Consider the following 25,254-nt stretch of genomic DNA (forward strand, 5'->3'; position numbering starts at 1 on the left):
CACCAACAAATGTTGGGAAGGATGTATAGACACAGGAACACTCATCCACTGCTGGTGGGAATGTAAAGCTATACAACCACTATAGAAATCAATATGGAGATTCCTGATAAAGATGAACAGGGAGCTACCAACAGACCCAGTTATTCCCTTACTGAGCATCTATCCTAAATGCTCAATGCTTCACTACAGAGATATTTGCTCAACCAAGTTTATAGTTGCATAGCTCATTATAGCTAAGAACTGGAATCAACTCAGATGCTCAGCATTAGATGAATGGATAATGAAGCGATGGTACATTTACACAACAGAATACTACTCAGCAGTAAGAAAAAATGATACAACTAAATTTACTGTAGAAACATGGATAGACTTGGAATTGACCATACTCAGTGAACTCTCACAATCACAGAAAGACAAATACTACATGCTCTTACTCATTTGCAGTTCCTAACCTGGACCATCTTGAATTGCTGACATACCTGATAGGCAACTCACAGCCCAGACAATGGGGATAAAAGGGTTTGGAAAGAGGGGAAGGGGAGGGTGGGGAAAAACAAACACAAAACTAAATCTAAAATGAACTGATGCCATAGAAACCTTTGTCCTTGGAGACAGACTAAAAGATATATCCCTCAACAGGAATAAGGGGAGACCATTTGAAAAGAAGGGCTCTGGAGAGGGTGAGATGAAGCCTAAGCTTAGTTTTTTTGTTTAGAAACTAGTTGCTACCCACATTGAGTTGTTGATCAAAAAGACCAAAAGTACACACCTCAGCACTGAAGCAGACCAAAAATGAACCCAACATGGCTCAGGGAAATTTTGCGGAAGAGGGGAAGGAAAGAATGTCAGAGTCACATTTTGGGTCATGATTTGCAGAGACATTTATCGTACCAATAACTGGGGGCTAACTCCACAATGCACGACCCATTTTCATTAACAAGGAGGGTCTAATGGGAGGGGGTAGATCACAGATGAGCCTAAATAATGGTACCAAACTGCCTGTATTTACTGAAAAGAAAACGAATAAATTAAATTAAAACAAAACAAAACAAAAATTAAAATGCAGCATCAAAAAAAAAAAAAAAAGACCAAAAGTAGACAGGTTTCTGTCAAAGTATTTGATTACCTGCCTGAGGCAAAGGGAAAGACCCTATTACTGAAGACACCATATGCTGCTAACACAGAGCATGGAGAAACCTGGACAGAATCCGGAAGAATGCCATTCCCCAGATGGTTAGCCTGTATAGTACTGGAAAGTGCTATGTGAACTACTAGGAGAAAGTGGGCAACAACCGACTGAGCAACCAGAAGTCTAAGCTACTCAGAAGTAAGCACCCTCACAAAATATATATATACCATTACATGACACATAGACTAGATTGATAAACAATATCTTTCTAATTGGCTATGAGAGCCACTCATTGTAAAGGAATCCATATCTGGAATTGGGAACTAGATCAGAATCCTATGGAGACAACAATTATGCTCTCCATAGTCAAGCTCTCACTAGTCCTTGACTAAAAGAGGGGTTTCACACAACAAATGCTCCCCAAATTAATAATGCTTATCCCATTTAAACTATGCTATCGTCACTCTCCATTGGAAAATCTGTTCTTTTTCAGAAGGCAGTGAGACCGGAAGAGATAAACTACTCCTCACCCTTCAACCAAGCTGAAACCACAGAGGAACTGAGGAGATAAGCAAGAGTGCTGATTCCATGGTGAGCCTGACGATTAGCACTGGGGTAAAGGAGAAAGATCCTGAGGATACTCAACACTTACCAAAGCAGAGATCCAGGGGTTCCTAAAAGAACTTAAGTTGACTTAACTTTCAGCCACCATGGCTCAGGGAATTTTGTGGAAGAGGGGGCAGAAAGATTGTAAGAGCCACAGGTTGAGACATCATATCCAGAGGCATTCCCCCAACCAAAGACAACTGACTGCTGCTCCCACAACACATAACTCACAAACCCATAGGAAATAACTGAAACCCCACAGAGGAGAGTTCCCAGCAGAATGGGGACAGGGATGAGGTAAAAGGTGTGCCAACACATGATGTATCCATACAAAATATGTTGATAATAATAATAATCCAAAAAAAGAAAATGAGTAAAAATAACTGGGTCAAATATTACTAATATGGTTGGTAGTCTCTTTCTGGATGTTTCTGGGTTCTCGGTGTCTTATCCAAAGAACTAGCAAACATACACACACTGAAGCAAGGAACTTTAAGAATACAGCATACTACCTAATGTGCCACTGGTTCACCTGAGTGGGAAAAGTAATGAAAAGGCATGAGAAGTGGTGTGGGGATTCTCTTATAGGACTTTAGTAGCGGACTGGCTGGTTGCTAGGGGTGTAGTTTGGGTGGTCCATTGGGTTGTGTGTCACGTTTGAGTTATATAATCTTTTCTCTGCTGTTCATGCTTTTTCCATGAACAGCTGATTTTAATCATATGTATCCCCAATCATGGACAGGCACAAGATGGTAAATAGGTGATTCTCCCTAAAAATTCCCATAGAGGACACTGTTTGCCTAACTGGGCATGTATCTAAACCCAGGTAAGGCTAGAAGACCCTCTGTTACTTCAATCCTAAATATATTGAGATCATATCTAAAAGAAATTGACCACAAAATTGGAGTGGTTACTAGAAGGGGAGAAATTTATTCCATTGTTTGGAGCTGGGCATATATGCAATTTGATGCATGAGGGGGTTCTATGTTACCAACAATTCACTAAATGTATTGTAAGAAAAAGGTATAAAAAGGTATATTTACTGCTCATGCAAAGCAGTGTCTTCAGTGGCTAAGCCATTCCTAATGCTTTCCTGCCATAGGTACATGGACAGAAAACATTCACCATGAAGTTAAAAGAGTCTGTGTTTGGGAAAATGCATCTTAATATAGGCATGGAAGGGGTATTCAGGAGAATCAGGATGGCCATGAATGAATCCACTTCAACCTTTATCCTGAGCTTAAAAACCTTTTTCATATCTGTTAGTTTCCCTTAGGTTATCTTCAAAAATCAAAATGACTCAGACTAATAACAATATAAGCTAGGAAACATGGCAATCTTGTTACTGGAAGAGGAGTGTTTACATCAACTTTTCTGTACCCTGGAAGGGATCTATACATACACATACCCACACAGTCCATTGGCTTATACTAGGCCCATCTACTTACAAGAGGACTTGGAAATATGAGAGACATAATACATGACCAGTAGGTAAATTACAAAGGTCTCTGTCACATCCACCACTTTTACTTAACATGGCACTGAAGACTTTGGTAAATCTGGACACATAATTATCATGAAAGGCAAAAATATAGTTCATTATTTGTAGATGAGGCATTTCTACCTCTATAAACAATTAAGAATCCTATACCAAAATTGGAATATTAAATTTAGTTCCAAGCCTATATATGAGTAAACCAAAAAAATACCTAATTTTACAGAAAGATTATTTTCTATAATTAAAAATTACAAGGTTTCCAGGGTCAAATGTACTAATGTACAACACATTAATGGAAAAATATAATTTAATGAACTAGGATAGCCAAGACTACTTGTATTCATAAGACTTAAATCGAAGAACATATAACCAATCCCATCTTCTGCATGACGTTCTTATAAGGTCCTCAAGAAACTCTTGCTCAGGAAAGCAAGGCTATAAACCAGTCAATAACAACATTATTTACTTCAGTATCTTCCTGAACATCATTTACTTGAAAAACAAATGGTGCAAACATCAGTCATCAACCTTCTCAAAATGATATTGATTTTTCATCTGAGCAACAGCTCATCCACTTAGGTGAATACCTTATCACTGTTACTTATCAAGATTTGTTTTAAGTCTCTGGCATTTGTGTTCATTAATCCTAAGCTTTTACTTCACAAACTTTGCCATTTAGATTTCCACATTGAATGTCCTCCCTTAAAAAATCTCAGTACTAGGGGCTTCCGGTCAAGATGGCGACCGCCTAGCTGAACTACAAACAACAAGGGGAAAAAAAGGTAAGTATTCAAGGGAAATTCGGAACTTTTTGAAGAGGGAGGGCACAGATTGGGGTAAAAGAGGGAAGCACACACCCCTGCGACCCACGCCCCGCCACCCCGCCCGCAGCGAATCCCCGCATTGGGCACGGCCCGGCGCCTCAGGGGCCCGGCGCCCCGTGCGCACCAAGCCCCAGGCGCACTGGCAGCCTGCGCGTGCCCCACAACCCCTGTGCCCCACGCCTGCGCACCCCCCGCCCCCCCCAAGCATGCCCCTCCCCCCCAGGGCACACCACGCTCCATACATGCAGAGGCTCAGCCCAAGCGAACCGAAGCTTCCCGTGCCCTGGGCGACCAGGGCTGCCCCGCGCCCCCACGCCCCCCGCACGCCCCAGACCTCCGCGCCCCACCCCTGCGCGCCTCGAGACACTCCCCCCGCCCGCCCCAACCCCCGCGTGCCCCAACCCCCGCGTGCCCCACCCCCCGCACGCCCCACGCTCCCTATCCACACTCAGCAGGCGGGCCCCAAGCGCCCCACGCCCCGGGCGCCCAGGCATGCCACGCACCCCTGCGCCCCCGTGCGCCCCGAGACCCCCGCGCCCCACCCCCACGTGACTCGAGCCCCCCCCCCGAGCACCCCGCCCCCGCCCCCGCCCCCGCCTCCCCCCACGTGCCCAACGCTCCCTACCCACACGCGGCAGGCGTGCTCCAAGCACCCCTGAGCGTCCCGCGCCCCGGGCGCCCAGGTGGACTCCGCGCCCCCTGCGCTCCACTCCCACGCTCCTCGAGCACCCCGCCCCCCGTGCGCCCCACCCCCGCCGCGTGTCCACAATGCCCCGCGGTGTCCTGCAGCGTCCCCCAGCGTCCCCCACTCAATCTTACCTCAGCGTGCTCCACACCCCCTGCAAGACCTGTGACCCCTTGACCCCCTCCCCCGCGCGACCCCCCCCCCCCCGCTAGTCCAGAGCACCCGCGGCTTCCCGCAGCATCCGGCGCCCCCCCCGCACCCACCCGAGCGCCCCGCGCTCCTAGATGTCCACCCTCCCCACGTGCTCTGCGCCCGCGCCCCGGAGCATCTGCGCCCTGAGCCCCGTGCACCCTGAAGCGCTCCCTGCCCCCCCCTGCGCCCCACCCCAGCGCCTCCCGCCCCCCACCCCACACGCCACTAGTCACCCGCCGCACGTGGCCCAGGCGCCCCCGTAGTCCAAGGCGCGCCCCTGCGTGCCCAGGCTTGCCCCGTGCCCCCTGTACCCCACCCCCACGCGTCCTGTGCCCCGGAGTGCCTCAGCGTACCCCGCCCCCCTCCACGTCCCGCGCCCCACGCGCGACCCCCTCAACCCCCCCCCCACAAGCCCAACCCCCCCCACGCGTCCAGAGCACCCTGCGGTGTCCCTTGGCATCCCGCACCCCGGTGTGCCCCGCGCCCCCTCCCCCCACGTGCACCCTGCGTCCCCCCGCGCACCCCATGTACCCCCCACGTGCCCTGTGCCCCTAGCCCCCTGCGCCTCCCGCAAGCTCCTCCGCGACCCCCTGAGCACCCCGTGACCCCCCGCGTGCCCCCCCCGCGCCCCCCAGGTGCCCTGCACCCTGCCGCGCCCCGCACACCCCCCCCCTGCATGCGCACAACCCCCGCACCAACAGCGCGCCCCTCGCCCCCTAACTGATCAGAGCGCCCTACGCCCCCCGCCCCTCCAGGGCACCCCACCCCGCGCCCCCTGAGCCCTGCCACCTCCCGCACACCCCACCCTGATTGCCCGGTGCCCCGGCGCACCCCGACCCCCCCCCGCCGCCTGCCCCACTCACTCCATACACACCATCGCACCCTGCGCCCCCTTCTGCCCACCCGCCCATGCACCCTCTGCACATCCTGCATGGCTGTGCTCTGATCGGGCACCCACCAGTCACGCCTGCCAGCCTGCTGCACTGAAGCTGAGACCTCCTACCTTGCCCTTGTTCTCTGATCCTGCGAGTAGACCAGCCACGTGGTGCTCGGTTCGCAGGCCTGTGGGGGCCACCCCTGCCGTGAATAGGTGGCTGCCAGATCCCCTGCTGCAGTGCTCACATCACTTGCCACCGGTCAGCTTCTGCTGTGTCCTGATTCCGTACCCACATCATCTGCCTCTGCACTACGATTGCACGTGCAACGGGCCCACCCCATAGCAAGAGCCATATAAGTCCACACTGAGTCACTAGCGTCAGCGCAGCTGCCATCCCCTACCTATACATCGCCACCCAGCCCCCACTCCCCTGAGGCGGAAGAGCACAGACTATTTACAGACCCCAGTGTACCCAGCCAGAGTCTGGGCACCTTCAGGGCTTGCTACCTCAGTCCCCTTTCAAGCTCAAAGGCAGGCAGCTTAGGTGCACTACTGGGTGAGAATTCAGGCAACTTTGGTGCCCCTGCCAGGCTATAGGTAGGCGGCTTTAGCAAGACTGAGCAAAAACCCAGGCTGCTTACAACAGCCCCAGGCTGCCTTGGATTCGCATTAAGCTAGATCCCAGGCTGCTCCACCCACCTACCTGCCCATACACTGACATGGGTAGACCACAGCGCAAAAGAAATAACACGAAAAATAAAATGGAAGAAAATCCAGACACATCACCCAGTCCAACAAGGATCACAACTAACCAAAACATAGAAGAGTGTTTAGGATCAGAACATCAAGTGGAAGCAATGAACAATGCAACCCTGACCAAACTACTGCTAGAACTGACAGGAAAGCTACAAAGGATAGATAATCATATGGATGCTACCATCACTAAGCTAGAGCAATATGATAAGACACTGGAAGGAATTCAAAGAGAGCTAAGAGAGTTGAGGGAAAGTGAAAAAAAAGAGGACCTTAAAAATCAGCTGGCCACACTAAATGAAAACATAAAGAAATGCAAGGATGATTTCCAAGAATCAGCAAGAAAATCAGAAAATGAGACAAAAAGGGAGCTGGACAAAGCGATGGAAGTGATACATAGGAAAGTAGTAGAAAATGCAAACTTAATTGAACAAGTCCAAAACTCACTAGAGGCTCTCAAAAATAGAGTCAGCGAAGTGGAAGATAGAAATTCTGATCTGGAAGACAGGATAGAAGAAACAGTTCGAGAGTCTAAAAATTTCAGTAAGTTCAAAAGTTCCTGTGAACAGAACATGAGAGAATTGTGGGATACACTTAAACGTCCTAATATCAGAATCATTGGAATACCAGAAGGAGAAGAATTTCAGACCAAAGGCATGGAGAACTTATTTAACACAATAATTGAAGAAAACTTCCCCCGTCTCTTAAAAGAAAGGCCCATCAAGATTCAAGAAGCAAACAGAACTCCTAACCGACTAGACCAAAGGAGAAACTCCCCAAGGCATATTATCATTAAGACTCTAAACATTGACACCAAGGAAAAAAATCCTAAAAACAGCACACCACTTTCAAAGGAAACCCCATCAGAATTACTTCAGACTTCTCAATGGAAACCCTGAAAGCTAGAAGGGCCTGGAATGAAACTCTCCAAACTTTCAAACAGCACACCACTTTCAAAGGAAACCCCATCAGAATTACTTCAGACTTCTCAATGGAAACCCTGAAAGCTAGAAGGGCCTGGAATGAAACTCTCCAAACTTTAAGAAACTATGGCTTTCATTCCAAACTACTCTACCCGGCAAAAGTCTCCCTTATAATAGATGGTGAAAGGAAAACTTTCCATGACAAAACTCAGCTTTACAATTATATGAACACAAAACCAAACCTACAGAAAGTACTCCAGGAAATTCTCCACAGAGAAGAAACAAATAACCAAACACAAATGCCTACAAGAAGAAGATCACAGCAACCAAACCCAGAGTAGATAGAAAAAAAAAAAAATTAAATTCCATGAAAATGCCAACACACCTCTACCACCACAACATGACAGGGATCAAATCAAATCTCACAGTCATCACCCTAAACATTAATGGCCTTAATTCACCCATCAAGAGACACAGGCTAACAGGGTGGATCAAAAAATTAGACACCTCAATCTGCTGCCTCCAAGAAACCCACCTTACCACTAAAGACAGAAACCTCCTCAGGGTGAAAGGGTGGAAAACAATATTCCAAGCAAATGGGAATAGGAAACAAGCAGGTGTAGCTATACTAATATCAGATAAAGTTGACTTCAAGCCAAAAACAATCAAAAAAAGACAAAGAAGGCTACTTCCTACTTGTAAAGGGAACAATCCATCAAGAGGATATTACAATCATAAATCTGTATGCACCAAACACAGGGGCACTGCAGTTCATAAAACAAAACCTACTTGACAATAAAACAGAAATAACCACCAACACCATCATAGCTGGGGACTTTAACACACCATTATCAGTAATAGACAGATCATCCAAACAGAAGCTCAACAGGGAAGTAAGAGAGCTCAACAAAACCATAGAGCACTTAGACCTAACAGACATCTACAGAACTTTCCATCCCAAATCCACAGACTACACATTCTTCTCAGCAGCCCATGGAACATTCTCTAAAATAGACCATATACTGAGTCACAAAGATAGCCTCCACATATTTAGGAAAACCGACATAATTCCCTGCATGATATCAGATCATAATGCTATAATCCTAGAAATCAACAACAAAAAAACCAACAAGAGCCCCAACGGCAACTGGAAACTGAATAGCACACTCTTAAACAATAAATGGATAGTGGATGAAATAAAAAATGAAATTGCAAAATTCCTGGAATTGAATGACAATGACAACACATCATACCAAAACTTGTGGGACACAATGAAGGCAGTCCTCAGGGGAAAATTCATAGCACTCCATGCCTTCATAAAAAAGACAGAAAGATCCCAAATCAATAGCCTAACCATCCACCTAAAGGCATTGGAAAAACAAGAAAAATCCAACCCAAAGAGCTCCAGAAGGAAAGAAATAATTAAAATCAGAGCAGAAATTAATGAATTGCGTCTATGTTCATTAGGGAAATACGCTGATAGTTTTCTTTTCTTGTGGCATCTCTGCCTGGTTTTGGGATTAGGATGATACTAGCTTCATAGAAGGAGTTGGGTAGTTTTCCCTGTTCTTCAATTGTGTGGCACAGTTTTAGGAAGATTGGTTTGAGTTCTTCCATGAAGGTTTGATAAAATTCGGCTGGGAATCCATCTGGTCCTGGACTCTTCTGTTTTGGGAGGAAACAATTAAGGCAATTGACAAAACAAAGACCTGGTTCTTTGAAAAAATAAACAAGATTGACAAACCTCTGGCCAATTTGATCAAGCAAAAAAAGGAGAGACTCCAAATTAACAAAATTCAAACTGAAAAAGGAGAGATCACAACAGACATCAGTGAAATCGGCAGAATCATCAGGAATTATTTCAAAAACCTCTACTCCACAAAACTGGAAAATGTGGAGGAGATGGATAAATTCCTGGATGCATATCATCTATCAAAGCTAAACTCAGAGCAGATCAACCACCTCAATGAACCCATCACGCTCATGGAGATTGAAAACGTAATAAAAAACCTCCCAAAAAAGAAGAGTCCAGGACCAGATGGATTCCCAGCCGAATTTTATCAAACCTTCATGGAAGAACTCAAACCAATCTTCCTAAAACTGTGCCACACAATTGAAGAACAGGGAAAACTACCCAACTCCTTCTATGAAGCTAGTATCACCCTAATCCCAAAACCAGGCAGAGATGCCACAAGAAAAGAAAACTATTAGCCTATTTCCCTAATGAACATAGACGCAAAGATCCTCAACAAAATTCTCGCAAACCGAATCCAACAACACATCAAAAGCATTATCCACCTTGACCAAGTGGGATTTATCCCAGGAACACAAGGGTGGTTCACATACGATAATCTGTCAATGTAATACACCACATAAACAAGCTTAAACATAAAAATCACATGATCATTAAGATAGATGCAGAAAAGGCCTTCGACAAGATACAACATCACATCATGATCAAAACATTGGAGAGAATCGGCATGGCCGGTTCACATCTTAATATAATAAAGGCAATATACAAAGCTCCAAAGGCCCAAATAATACTTAATGGAGAGAGACTGGAGGAATTCCCATTGAAATCAGGAACAAGACAGGGATGTCCTCTCTCACCTCTGCTTTTCAATATAGTTCTGGAAGTCCTAGCCCAAGCAATAAGGCAGGAGAAGGAAATAAAAGGGATACAATTTGGAAAGGAAGAAGTTAAGTTAGCGCTATTCGCCGATGACATGATTGTATATGTAAGAGACCCGAGAGACTCCATCCCAAAACTCCTGAAGGTAATTAACTCCTATAGCAAAGTAGCAGGATACAAAATCAATGCACAAAAATCGGAAGCATTTCTGTATGCAAATGACAAAGACACAGAAAAAGAAATAAAGGACATAGTCCCATTTTCAGTAGCAACAAAAAAAATAAAATACCTTGGAATAACGTTAACCAAGGAAGTAAAAGATCTATACAATGAAAATATAAAAACTCTCAAAAAAGAAATTGTGGAGGACTTGAAAAGATGGAAAGACCTCCCATGCTCCTGGATAGGCAGAATTAACATTGTGAAGATGACAATCCTACCAAAGGCAATATATAGATTTAATGCAATTCCAATTAAAATCCCTACAGTGTTCTTCACAGACATAGAAAAAATGATCTCAAATTTCATATGGAAAGGCAGAAGGCCTCGCATATCCAAACATATCCTCAGCAAAAGAAATACCTCTGCTGGCATCACCATACCCGATATAAAGTTATACTACAAAGCCATAGTAATAAAAACAACATGGTACTGGCATAAAAACAGGAGTATAGACCAATGGAATAGACTTGAGGACCCAGATTTTGGGCCGAGCAACTATAGCTACTTGATATTCGACAAAGGCCCAAACAATATAGACTGGAAAAAAGATAGCATCTTCAACAAATGGTGCTGGACAAACTGGATAACCACATGCAGGAAACTAAAACTTGATCCACACATTTCACCATGCACAACACTCAAATCCAAATGGATCAAAGACCTCAACATAAGACCAGAAACTCGAAAACTACTGGAAGAAAATTTAGGAAGTACCTTCCATGATATAGGAATGGAAAAAGACTTCCTGAATAAAACCCCAGTGGCTCAAGTTCTTAAACAGTCACTCCACCATTGGGATCATATGAAGCTGAAGAGTTTCTTTACAGACAAGCATATAATAAGCAAAGCCAATAGAATACCCACAGAATGGGAGAAAATATTTGCAGGTTATCTAACTGATAGAGCCCTTATCTCTAGAATTTACAAAGAACTCAAAAGTCTAAACAATAAGAAGACAAATACCCCACTCACAAAATGGGGCACAGAGTTAAACAGGCAATTCACAGAGGAAGAGATACAAATGGCAAACACACACCTAAGAAAATGTTCATCATCCCTAATCATCAGAGAAATGCAAATTGAAACAACTGTGAGATTCCACCTTACCCCAATAAGGATGGCCAACATCAAAAGGTCAAATGAAAATAAATGCTGGCGAGGATGTGGAGAAGCAGGGACACTCATTCACTGTTTGTGGGAATGCAGGATGGTACAACCACTTTGGAAAGCAATATGGAGACTCCTGAAAAAGCTGACTATAGAAATACCAACAGACCCAGTTATACCATTACTGGGCATGTACCCTAAAACCTTCAAACCAAAAGCCAGAGAGATTTGCTCAACCATGTTTGTAGCAGCTCAATTCGTAATAGCTAAAAGCTGGAATCAACCCAGATGTCCATCATTAGAAGAATGGATAACAAAGATGTGGTATATCTACACAATGGAATTCTATACAGCAGTAAGAAAAAACGACATAAAGAAATTTGAGGAAAAATGGTTGAACCTGGAACAGATCATTCTCAGCGAACTTACCCAATCACAGAAAAAAATTCGACACATAGTCTCACTCATCTGCAACACCTAAACTGAATCTGCCCAAGATGCCTTACATACCCAGCAAACACCTCATGGACTAGATAATAAGATGGATGGGAGGGCGGGGAGGGAATCAAAGAGTGGAAAACAGTAATCCGGACCCAAACGGCAATGGTACCATAAAATTCTACTTCCTAAAAGACAGACCAAATGGCTGAACCTTCACTAGACCCTTACAGGAAACACCTGAACCACAAGACACTGGAGAGGGTAGGATCAAGACTGACCTAAATCTCCTACATCTTCCCTCCCTCCCTCTCCCCCTCTCCCTTCTATCTCTCTCCTCTCTAACTCTTGTATATTAGTTATCTTTTTCCTCAATTTCTTAGTGGACACTGACCTGTAACCCCCACATCCAGCTTGGGCCTACCATCCACAATGAGCTTTTGATCAGAGAAACCTACAAGGTTTCCCAAAACAATGACAGACTTCTGTCAGAGTACTTGATGACCCACCAAAGGCCAGTGATAAGACCCTATTGCTGAAGACTCCATACACAGCTGACGCGTAAAATGGAATGACATGGCTGGAAGCCAGGAGAGAGTCAGTCCCCAGACAGTCAGCGTGTCTAGTGCCAGAAGGCGCTACATAGGTGACTGGGGGAAATGACCAAGATCTGTCCAAACAACACATTGTTTAACCTAATTAGCAACAAATAACTGGACATGATGCCCACACAAGTGCAATAGTGGTACACAGCCATGGTGAGGAATCAATTGCTCTTGATTTGGCTAACTGATCCACTCAGTGGTACTAGACCCTTAGCTGGAGCTGGGAAACAAGTCAGAACCATACCCAAACACAAGCCCACTCTACAGTATCAAGCTACCATCAATCACGGGGTCTAAGAGGGCCTACACCTATCAAACTGTCTATCAAAAAAGTAAGTGTTATCTCAATTTTCCGGGTGGTAACTTACTCTCCGTTGTAGAATCTGCTTCTCTTTTCCAGATAGATGCAGATCCTAAGAAGAGAGCTGCCCCAACATACCTCAAAAGGGGCCAAACTGAAACTAAGGACAACTGGCGAAATAAGCAAGGGTGATGTTTTCCTGTGAACCGGATACCAGCACAAAGGGGAAGGAGATCAACGCAGAGAAAAATCAACTCCTACCCAAATCAGAGAGCCAAAGCCCCAGAGGCCCCCAACACCTCAGCACTGAAGCACACCAAAAATGAACCCAACATGGCTCAGGGAAATCTTGCGGAAGAGGGGGCAGAAAGAATGTCAGAGTTACATGTTGGGTCATGATTTGCAGAGACATTTATCATACTAATAACTGGGGGCTAACTCCACAAGGCATGACCCATTTTCATTAACAAGGAGGGTCTAATGGGAGGGGGTAGATCACAGATGAGCCTAAATAATGGTACCAAACTGCCTGTATTCACTGAAATGAAAACTAATAAATTAAATTTAAAAAAAAAATAAACAAACAAAAATTAAAAAAAAAAATCTTAGTACTAGGGCTGGAGAGATTTCTTAGTGAATAAGGCGCTTGCGTGAAAAGACTAAGAACCTACGTTCAACTCCCCAGATCCCATGTAAGCTAGGTGCACAAGGTGACGCATGTGCACAGGGTGGCATATGCATCTGGAGTTCAATTTCAGTGGCTGGAGTCCTTGGCATACCAACACACACACACACACACACACACACACACTCTCTCTCTCTCTCTCTCTCTCTCTCTCAAAAAAAAAAAATCAGTTCAACTCTAAACTATGTAGAAAATATAAATTAAAAAACCCTCAAGACTACAAACTTACAAATGACTATGATTAACCTGCAGAGATACTACAGTCACCATGTCATTCACAATTTCACTTGAGATCAACAGACCATTGAGCAACAGTGGGAGTCTTTTGGTGAACTGGCAGTTGACAATCTTGACATCCATTAAATGCAAAGATCTCATATAAAAACAGTGCCTTCCTCTAAGGCCGCCTATCAACCTCTCTCATCAGGTGTCTGTCTACCATAGTGAAATGATTCTTGGTATTTATCTGAACTCTAAATTCCTTGTGAAACTCCCAAAAGCTGAGTTAGTTTGTCCTCTAGGATTTCAGAACCCTTTTCAGTCACTTTTCATTTGCTAAACAAACTTGAAAGCTGATGACACAAACATATATCTATCTTTCTACGCGTTATTGTGTCTATAGGAGGAAGGTCCAGGAAAGTGAACAGGTATTTGCTTAATCCATCATTCAGCCCAGCTGACATACTGAGAACTTCAAGTGTTCCCACTGAGACAGTGAGCACACAATTAAACCTCTGTAGGAGTTATTTCTCATGTGTGGTGTGTTGCTTGCTTATTTGCGTTACAGAAGAAACTGCCTCTGAGAGCACTTACCTACAAGTCCTTTATTATTGTAGATTAAAAAATCTTCAGTTTGAAACAACGAATTATTAGGTTGAAACCCCAACATATTTGACCAACACTGCCAGATGCAAAGTTTTTATTTTATTGGTTTTTTTTTTTTTTTTTCGGTTTTTGGACATAGGGCTCACTTTAGCCCAGGCTGACCTGGAATTCACTATATAGTCTCAGACTAGCCTCAAACTCACTATGATCTTCCTACTTACTATATTTAGCTTCTAAAGTTTGAAGAATTATTTATATAACAAATTGCATTACACTGCGCAATTTTCAAATGGGTATCCTAATGTAGTGGTCTTAACATCAACCTAAATGTGCATATTAGCTGCGAGACAGGTAGCAAAGGAACAGGTATTCTGAAATAGAAAAATTAAGGTTCAAATAAAACAGCTGCCAAAACATGACAAGTATTACTTTTGTAATTTTTTGATTCTTTGACCCTCTACATATGCTGCTTGATATCTGAAAACCAGAGCGCTTATCATTTAGTAATTCATCTGACACACCTTATACTCCTTAGGTCTGCAGCAGCCAAGATGAACATGATCTGAAAAAGAGTTAACATATAAATATGACACATCAGAAGGAAAGTAATTGGTTTTACTTTTGACTATATTATCACTGCTCCTATAATTGCCATTCATACAACAAATAAGCCAACAAGTTAAAACCTGTATTGATTCATTAGCAGTTAAGTGATTTCACAAATGCTGTTTCACTATGCACAAGGTATGTAAACACAGGCAGAAATATCTATTATTATTATTTTTTTTGGTAAACCACTGTCTACATAAAATGGATAATTGCCTTTGTAGATTGACAAATATTGTAAACTACATGTATTCTTGGATTTCATGCTAGTTACGTGGGTAAAATGGAACACAGCCAGCTTCGTCTGTAGGGGGAGGTAAAACACAGAATGCATCTGTCGACAAACTGATTAGCTTTCTAGGTTCCAGGACTGGCTGTATGATCTTGGACATTTTGCTTAAACTTTTAAGCCAAGATTTTGAATCTGCCTGATGGCTATCTTTCAAAATACTGCTTTGCAGATTATGTTATATATTTCTAAGTAAATATGAACTAGTATTAACTTCAAAGGAAACAAAAGGCACAAGGATAAATGTTAACTGTCACCATCAATATCAAATTCTAACTCAAACAAGCCTGGGTTCAATTTTCAATTGTATTAATTTTGGCACTATTTTTTCTAGTCAAGTTATATAATAAATCTTTGTTGCATTTCCTTTTTAAGAACATAAAATCAATAATTACCCTAGTTCAGGAAGTCAGAGTAAGGATTTACATTATATAACCTGTAAAAGCTGACAGTGAGTACCACATGGCAGGTTTTAAATCTAGTTCTAAATCATCGCCTAAAATAACAATACTACATGTGTATGCAGAGCTGGGGTTTTATCATTCTTTAAAGTAGTAAAACTTTAAGACTCAATTTTAAGTATTAAAACCAGTTATGCTTAAATGAGTCAGGATCATAATTTATAATTATCTTTCATACTACCTGTCAAAAGGTACTGGTGATTTCTCATATTTATCCAGAAAAACTACCTATATGCATAGAGACCTAAGGTAGTTTTTATTCAGTAAATTCTTTGGCTTCATTTTATGGCACAAAATGTTGTTTGTTTTCTAGGTGTCCTTAACCATGCTTGAAGTCAACTTAAATATTAACCTTTTTTTCACAAATCCATTTTCTCCATTTAATGTCAGAGTAGCAGTAAAATTATTTCAAGAAAAAATTTCAAAATTAAGTATTAAAAAGTCTAGTCAAAATTCTCTCTCCTCTCCAAGCAACTGTACCAAATTACCACCAGAGGCAGAAGAAATAAAAGAATGACAAGGATATCTCTTAATCCTAAAAAAAATTGATAATTTCAAAGACTGTGATGATAATTCTGGAAGTTGGTGAACATTTTCTGGCAGCCAGCAGAATACTATAAATTTCAATATATTAACATGTCTTTTGCTTTTCACAAACCACTTTTAAACTTGGCTTAATTTGAACAGGCTTATAATTTTCTTCAATTTTTAAAATTAAGCTGTTACTTTGATCTATAGTTCCCCAATATTCTCATTTACTCACTCTCATCAACAATTAGGCACCAATGAAATTCTGAATGCAGGAGATGAAAGTTATGGCTCATAGCCATCAAGTACTCATAATGAATTTTGGTTAAGTTATAAAATGTAAACAGCAGTATAAAAGAACAGGCTGAAAGTCAAAATGGCACAATTAGTAATATAAAAAAGGTATAAAGAGGGTAATCCTCAGAGTTGAAGTCAATCAGAAAACTTTGAAAATGTTTAAAAAAAAAAAACCTTGAGATGGGCATAATAACTGAAAATCTACCCAAAGAAAAAGACAAGAGTCATGTCAGATATTATGTGTGTGATCAAGTAAAAATAAATAATAAGGGAAAACTTCAGGGTAAGATGGCAGCATAGGAGCCACACCAAACCAGCCTAGGTAGGGATTTAAGCAAATACAACAAAACATACTCTTCTTCTGAAAAGTGAAGGAATATAGGTTATTCTTAGACACAGCTGAGAAACAGGAGAGACTAAGATCCAGCAAAAAAGAGGAAAATGGCCAGAATCCCACTGAAGTAGTTGCAACCCGGTGATCTGTGTACCCACCTAGCAGCACCTGCCAGGCATGCCAAGTGGTGGCAGCAGCAGAGACCAAACAAGGGAATTTTCCCACCTCATCAGCCTCCTTGAAAAGTCAAGAAATCTGAAGGAAAGACAGTTAAGATCAACTAAGGAGCTACTGAATGGGATACGGGCATGACTACATGAGCAACTCAAGGCTTTCTGAACTCTCCCATCCCCACCCATCAGGATGGAGAACCTCCAGCATTCAGGCCCTGGTGGCAGCGCATCTAGCACAGCTGATCAGAACCCCAGGTCCACAGCACAACACAGAGAGATCAAGTGGGCACTCAGCATTGGTGAGACTGGAAGCCACCCCAAAACTTAGCAAGGCTGACCAAAAAACAAACAAACAAACAACAACAACAACAACAAAAAAAAAACAACAGGTATATAGACCTCCATTGGAAGAGCTAATCTCTCTTTCCATGTCAGGGCAGGTATGGGTTGCATATTCTTGGCTTTACCATTTTCAAATAAGCTGTATTTGGAGGTTGAATATTGTTGCCTTTGATGCTTTCAGATCTGTAGGGCCTTTGTCTTTTGTTTCTGCCATTTCTGAGAGTAGGGTCTGATTCAGATCCAGGCTGACCTGGAACCCAGAAGAGAACAGAATTCTCTACCTCCCAGCTAACAGGATTAAGGGTGTAGAGCAACAACACACACCCTTAGGGACTTTGGCTTTATAAGACTATGTTTCTTTTAATCCCCACAATTGCATACTCTGTGCTTATTTTTATTGAATGTGTATATTGCTCAGTTAAAGTTTAGAATTTGCCAATAAATTGCTTTACCCAGTCCACTATAATACTTGCTTAAAAAGCAAATTCAGCAACTACGATTACTTCTGCGGTTGGATTGGGGTACAAGAATTACACTTGGAACATTAAACTCATATCCTGATATTATATAAAGGTGGATTACCACATCTAAGAACACTACAGATAAGTAGAAAACACAAGCATCAAATCAAGTCAGAATGCAAAAGTCACTACACTATAACACAAGAAACACAAAGAATCAAGACAATATAATCCCACCAAAAAACATAAATCCATCAAAAATGATCACCAATGGAACTGTTTTAGATGAAATGCGTGACAAATATTTCAAAAAAATTATTGTATCTATACTCAAAAAAATCAAAGGAATCAAAGAAGAAATCAAAGGAATTAAAAAAGAAAACAAACTCCTGAAAGAGACCACAGGAAACCAGATTAATGAAATAAAGAGGTCATTAAAAGACATGAGTAAGAAAACAGAAATACTGAAAAAAACCCAGGCTGAAATTCTAGCTCTGAAGAACACAGTCAGTCAAATAAAAACCTTTGTGGAAGGTCTCACCAGTAGAATGGATAAAGGAGAGAACAGACTCTCTAAACTAGAAGACAAGGTGGCAGACCTAATACAGTCCAACAAAGAGAAAGACAAGCTAATAGGAAGGTATGAGTAGGAATTTCAAGATATCCAGTACACTATGAAAGATCAAACATAAGAATTCAGGGTATAGTAGAAGAAGAATTTCAATCCAGAGGGCTTAGTAGGCATTTTCAACAATATCATAGAAGAAAATATCCCCCAAATTGGGAAAAAAATGCCGATACAGATACAAGAAGCTTTTAGAACACCACACAGACAAAACCTGGAAAGAACCTCTCCTCATCATGTTATAATTAAACTACTAAACATGCAAACCAAAGAAAATATACTTAAAGCAATTAGAGAGAAAAAGCAAGTCAACTACAAAGCCAAGCCCATCAGAATAACTCAGATTATTCAACACAAATTTTAAAAGCCAGAATGACTTAGAATGATATATTCCAAGTTCTGAAAGATAGCAACTGTCAAGCAAGCTTTATTCTGCAAAGCTATCTATCTAAATTGATGGAGAAATAAGGACATGCCACAACAAAAACAGGCTAAAGGAATTTATGACAACTAAACCAACACTATAGAAAATACCTGAAGGAATCTTTCATGCTGACAAGAAAGCAAAACACTAGGAAACAGGAAAAAATAAACCATACTCAACAGTTAAAACAAGTGAGTAAAGGAAAACCAGGAAACACTACAAAATAAGAATGGTGAGAATAAATACATATATTCAATAATAAATCTTAAAACTAATGGCCTCAATGCCTCAACCAAAAGACACAGGCTTGCAGACCTGATTAAAAGACAGGCTCCTGCCATTTGTTGCCTCCAGAAAACTCATCTCTCAGTAAAAGATAGATACTGTCTTAGGGTGAAAGGATGGAAAACAGTATTTCAAGCAAATGGGCTGAGAAAACAAGCAGGGGTTGCTATGCTAATATCTGACATGACAGACTTCAAACCAACAGTAGTGAGGAAAGATAAAGAAGGTCATTTTATACTGATTAAAAGAACACTCCAACAGGAGGACATTACAATCCTAAATATATATGCAGCTAACATGGGGCCTCCCAATTTCATCAAACAAATACTATTAGACTTAAGGTCACACAAACACCAAACACAGTTGTAGTGGGTGACTTCAGTACCCACTCTAATCAATTGACAGGTCATCCAGCAAAAAATAAACAGAGAGACATCTGGATTAAATGATGTCCTGGAACAAATGGACCTAACAGATACCTACAGAACATTCTATCCAAATGCTGCAGAATATACGTTTTTCTTAGCAACACATGGAACATTCATTAAAATAGACCATATATTAGGACACAAAGCAAATCTCAACAAATGCAGGAAAACTGGAATAATCCCTTAACTCTATCTGACCACAATGGGATTAAACTGGAAATCAGCAATAAGAAAAGCTACAGAACATACAGAAATTCACTATTGATGAATGGGTCACTGAAGAAAGGAAAAAGAAAATCAATAAATTCATAGAACGAAATGATGATGAGAATACAGTATGCCAAAACATTGGGACACAATGAAGGCAGTCCTAAGAGGAAATTTATAGCTCTCAGTGCCTATATTAAGAAATTAGGAAGTTCACAAGTAAATAATTTAATGCTTTACATTAACACCTTGGGAAAAAAAAGAACAAGGCAAACTAAAAATCAATAGATGGAAAGAAATAATAAAGATTAGGGCAAAAAATAATGAAATAGAAACAAAAAAATAATCCAAGGGATCAATGAAACAAAGAGTTGGTTCTTGGAAAGGATGAAAAAGATTGATAAACCCTTAGCAAATCTGATCAAAAGCAAGAGATAAGAGAAAAAATTAATAAAATTAGACATGGAAAAGGCACCATTATAACACATACCAAAGAAATTCAGAAAATCATAAGGACATACTTTAAGAATATATAGCCTCTAAGTTTGAAAATCTGAAGGAAATGGATGATTTCCTTAATTCTTATGACCTACCAAAATGAAAGCAAGTTGAGATAAGCCACTTAAATAGACATATAACAAGTATGGAAATCTAAACAGTTATAAAACATCTTCCAACTAAAAAAAGTCCAGGCCCAGATGGATTCAATGGTGAATTTTACCAGACTTTCATGGAAGAACTAACACCACTGCTTCTCAAAGTCTTCCATAAAATAGAAAAGGGAAGAATTCTACAGAACTCCTTCTATGAAGCCAGCATCACCCTGATACCCAAAACAAGACGAATACAGAACAAAAAATAAAGAAAATTACAGACCAATCTCCCCCATGAACATAGATGCAAAAATTTTCAACAAAATATTGACAAGCAGAATACAAGAATATATCAGAAAGATTATTTACCCTGACCAACATGGTTTTATCACAGGGATGGTTTAACACACGCAAATAGATAAATGTACTACATCATCAAACATGATCATCTCAGTAAATGCAGAAAAGGCATTTGGTTGGGTGTGGTGGTACACACCTTTAATCCCAGCACTCAGGAGGCAGAGGTAGGAGGATTGCTGTGAGTTCAAGGCCACCCTGAGACTAATTCCAGGCCAGCCTGGGCTAGAGTGAAACCCTACCTCAGAAAACCAAAAAATAAAAATAAATAAATAAATAAATAAAGGAAGAAAGAAAAAAGAAAAGGAATTTGACAAAATCCAACATCCCTTCATGGTAAAAGTATTAGAGAAACTGATAATAGAAAGAATGTATCTCAACATAATAAAACCTATATAAACCTACAGCCATAATAGTAACACATAATAAAAAATGCAGAAAAACTTGAACCTTTTCCACTAACTTCAGGAACAACACAAAGGTGTTCACTTTCCCCACTTTTATTTAATATAGTACTGGAAGTCTCAGCTATAACAATAAGACAAGAGACACTCTTAAAAGGGATACAAATTGGAAAGGAAGAGATCACATTATCATTATTTGCAGATGGTATGATTCCATACATAAGGGACCCTAAAGACTCTACCAGCAAAATATTAGTTCTGATAAACACTTTTAGCAATGTAGCAGGATACAAAATATACACACAGAAATCAGTTGCTTTTCTATATACTAACAACAAACATGTGGAAGATGAAATCAGGGAATCTCTCCCATTCACAATTGCCTCAATAACAATAAAGTACCTTGGAATAAACTTAACCAAGGAAGCAAAGGATCTTTACAGTGAGAACTTTAAAACATTCAAGTGAGAAATTAGAAGAGACAAGGAAATGGAAAGACATCCCATGTTCTTAGACTGGAAGAAGCAATACTGTGAAAATGTCAGTCTTACCAAAAGCAATCTACACATTTCATGCAATCCCTGTTAAAATTCCAATGGCTTTCTTCACATAAATAGAAAAAAGAATCTTAAAATTCATTTGGAAGCACAAAGCGAATAGCCAAAACAATTTTGAGCAACAAAAGTAAGGCTGGCAGTATCACCATACCTGATTTTAAGCTATGTTATAAAGCCACAGTAACAAAAAGAGCATGGTATTGGCACAAAGACATGTCGATCAATGGAAAAGAATAGAGGATCCAGATGTTAATCAAGGCAACTAGAGCCATCTGATTTTTGACAAAAAAATGCCAAAAATATTCATTGGAGAAAAGATAGCCTCTTCAACAAGTGGTGCTGGGAAAACTGGATATCTATATGTAGAAGGACGAAAATAGATCCTTCTCTGTCTTTATGCATTTCATGATGCATGAAGAATGAATACAATTGTGGCACAACTGCTCTGGGGGAATCCAAATGCTCTCTAGCTGGACTTGAGGCCCACTCTATGGGAGGAAATCCATGCCTGGTATTGAAAACCTTGAGCCTTAGGGAATCAAGTCCAAGTCGATCATGGATCTTAATATCATACCTGAAACTCTGAAATTTCTAGAGGAAAAGGTAGGAGAAGCCCTTTAACATATTGGCATAGGCAATGACTTTCTGAATATTGCTCAGGAAAATAAAACCACTAATCAACCACTGGGATCTCATGAAATTACAAAGCTTTTGTACAGCAAAGGACACTGTGAATAGAGCAGAGACAACCTACAGAATGGGAGAAAATCTTTGCCAGCTACACATCTGACAGAGGATTAATATCCAGAATATACAAAGAACTCAAAAAGTAGAACAATAAGAAATCAAACAACTCAATTAAAAAATGGACTATGGGACTAAATACAGAGTTCTCACCCGATGAAATACAGATGGCATATAAACATCAAAAAAAGTGTTCTAGATCCTTGCCCATCAGGGGAAATGCAAATTAAAACTACTTTGCCATTCCATCACTCTCCTGTCAGAATGGTTACCATCAAGAAAACAGTGACAATAAATGTTGGCGAGGATGAAATTTGCAGGGAAATGGATGGATCTGGAAAATATTATATTAAGTGAGGTAACCCAGGCCCAGAAAGCCAAATGTCACTTGTGGATCCTAGCTACAAATGTGTAGACTTGGGTGTGAGTTGGAACCAAAGATTGGTAGCAGAGACCAGTAAGCTAGAAAAAGGCTATAAGGGTAGGAGGAGCAGGAAAGACTTAAAGGGATAGTATTGCACATATGGAAGTAGAAGAACAGATTAGAGAGAGGGAAAAGGCCTAAGTGAGGCCAGGGGAAGAGACTGTGTAAAAGAAGCACTGGGGCGGGGGGAAGGAAGGTCCAATCATCCTTCAAGATAATCAAGTAAGGACATATGAAAACCTACTTTTTTGAATAATGGCACATCCAGAAACCACAGATTGTTGCTAGAAAAGTTTCAGTGACAGGAATGGGATACCTTCTAGTGAGTTGTTGGCTAGGGAGTCCCTCCAAAACATTATAGGCTATTGCCAAGACCCTTGGTTTCCCTTGAGAAACAGAATGGTAAGGCCCTATTGTGGAACACTTCGCATGCCTGAGTGGCAAAGTCACTGAGAAATCAAGCTGGTGCTGAGCAAAAAACCTTCTCCCTGTAGCCCACCCAACTGAAAGCTAGAAAAAGCTGCACTGTATGCAGCCTATGGCATACAGAAGTCATGAGCAGTGAAAACAGTGGACATTGGAACCCTCAAGTTTGGCCAGACAAGCTAAATGACCGAATGAATACAATTGTGGCACATCTGCTCTGGGGAAATCCAAATGCTCTCTAGCTGGACTTGAGGCCCGCTTTATGGGAGGAAATACATGCCTGGTATTGAAAACCTTGAGCCTTAGGGTATAAAGCCTGCTCTTGTCTGGATAAATGCATATATTACTCTCACCAAATTGCCCTGAAAGCACTGCACGTAATATTCATAGTCATATATTAATGCTACTCTCACTTTTGGTTAGAAAAGCTTCTCTTTTCAGATGCAATGACCCAAAAGGTAACACAGTGCTGAGAAGAAGGAAGGAAGGAGTGTCTGGCACCAAAACATCTCTATCAAACCCTCAGGGTCCACTGTGCAAGGGATAGTGGAAAGAATGTAAGAGCCAAAGGAAAGGTACCACTCCTTACAAGGCAAATGTCCAGACAGAAATTGGCCTCGATATCCATGACCTCACAGTACCTAGCAATACCTACACAAGACCCTCATAATAGGAGAAAAAGATGATGACTTCAAATTAAAAGAGAGACTAATGGACAGAGGGAGGGGCTATGATTGAAAGTACAGTTGTGAAGGAGAAAGTGGGGAACAGGAGGGAAATACCATGGTTTGTCAATAAAAAATAAAAAATAATAATTAATAAGTCTCTGAACTTATTAAATTTCCTGAGTAATTAACCAGTTCAATCTTAGTACCTAGAATAGCACGTAACAGAAAACACACATTCAATAAATTGTGTTGTGTTCTTCAATAATCTGTGAAATAGATGTTAAATAGATGTTAAAAAGTTGAACTTTCTGTCTCTTTCCCCAATTTCTGTGTTGAAGGCCTAATTCACAGTGTGAGGTATTCAGGAGGTAATCAGGGTTGGATAAAGGTGTGACAATGGGCATTCATGACCAGCTCAGTGCTTTTAAGAAACCAGGGAACCATCTTGTTCCTTCCCTCCTGCCTTCAGTTTCTCCTCCTCCAACCAATAGCAATACATAATTAAAAAAATAATAAAGTCGTGTGTATACACAGTATCATGACAGAATATAAGCAACCTCATCAGAATCTTGATATTGAATCTCTAAGGCCCTGACATGTGAGGAAATGAAGGTGTGAACAGCTTAAGCCACTCATCTATGACATTTTGTTATGGCAGCCAGAGCAGACTGATACAGCAGCTAAAGAGCCTGGCTTCCTATCTGTGGTGGTTAAGCAATGGAACGGAGGTCTTTTGTTACTTTAATACTTCTTCCATAAATATAAGGATAATAGAGCTCCGTATTATTAAGCAAATGAATACAGAATTAAAGTATATTATTTCTCAGACATGACATTATAGATCAAATGCTAAGTGGTAACTAACATAATAGCCTGTGAAAACATTTCCTATAAAACCAGCCACAAGAAAGTCAAGTTCATTTGGTCCTCAAAGACATTCATACAAGGACTCATCTGATCACCTGCAGCTGCTGTACCCTTGCTCTCTCCAGAGCTGAACCTCACCTACAAGCTCATGTCACTCATTTCCTAGGGACCAATTCTGAACTGAAGCAAGATAGGCCTTAACTAAAGCCTATCTTTGTATTAACTCATTATTTTTGTTAAAGTTATTCTCAAGCCCCACTCTGACCAGAACAGTTAGTATGGGTTTCCTTTGTGTCCATCTCTATTTTGGCAGCTTCCTTTTTCATGAGTTCATGGAAATTGGACTCTGTTCTGATAAGTTGGATGACGTATTGCAAAAAATAACTAATGAAGGATGTGTATACTTAATCTCTGGAGGGCTTCTATCCCTTTAACCCTTTAAAATCATTTAT

General features: G+C 41.2%; 1 protein-coding gene across 4 annotated transcripts in view; it reads right to left on the minus strand.

Moving 5' to 3' along the window:
- Positions 1-25,254, minus strand: part of Spata6 (spermatogenesis associated 6) — a 147,653-nt gene that overhangs the window by 41,575 nt on the left and 80,824 nt on the right. For all 4 annotated transcript variants that reach the window (XM_045150889.1, XM_004663247.2, XM_004663245.2 and 1 more), the window contains one exon: positions 14,824-14,864. In XM_045150889.1, the coding sequence (XP_045006824.1) occupies positions 14,824-14,864 (41 nt within the window). The remainder of the gene's footprint in view (positions 1-14,823; positions 14,865-25,254) is intronic.

This window comes from Jaculus jaculus, chromosome 5 (assembly GCF_020740685.1).
Source record: "Jaculus jaculus isolate mJacJac1 chromosome 5, mJacJac1.mat.Y.cur, whole genome shotgun sequence".
Taxonomy (NCBI): Eukaryota; Metazoa; Chordata; class Mammalia; order Rodentia; family Dipodidae; genus Jaculus; species Jaculus jaculus.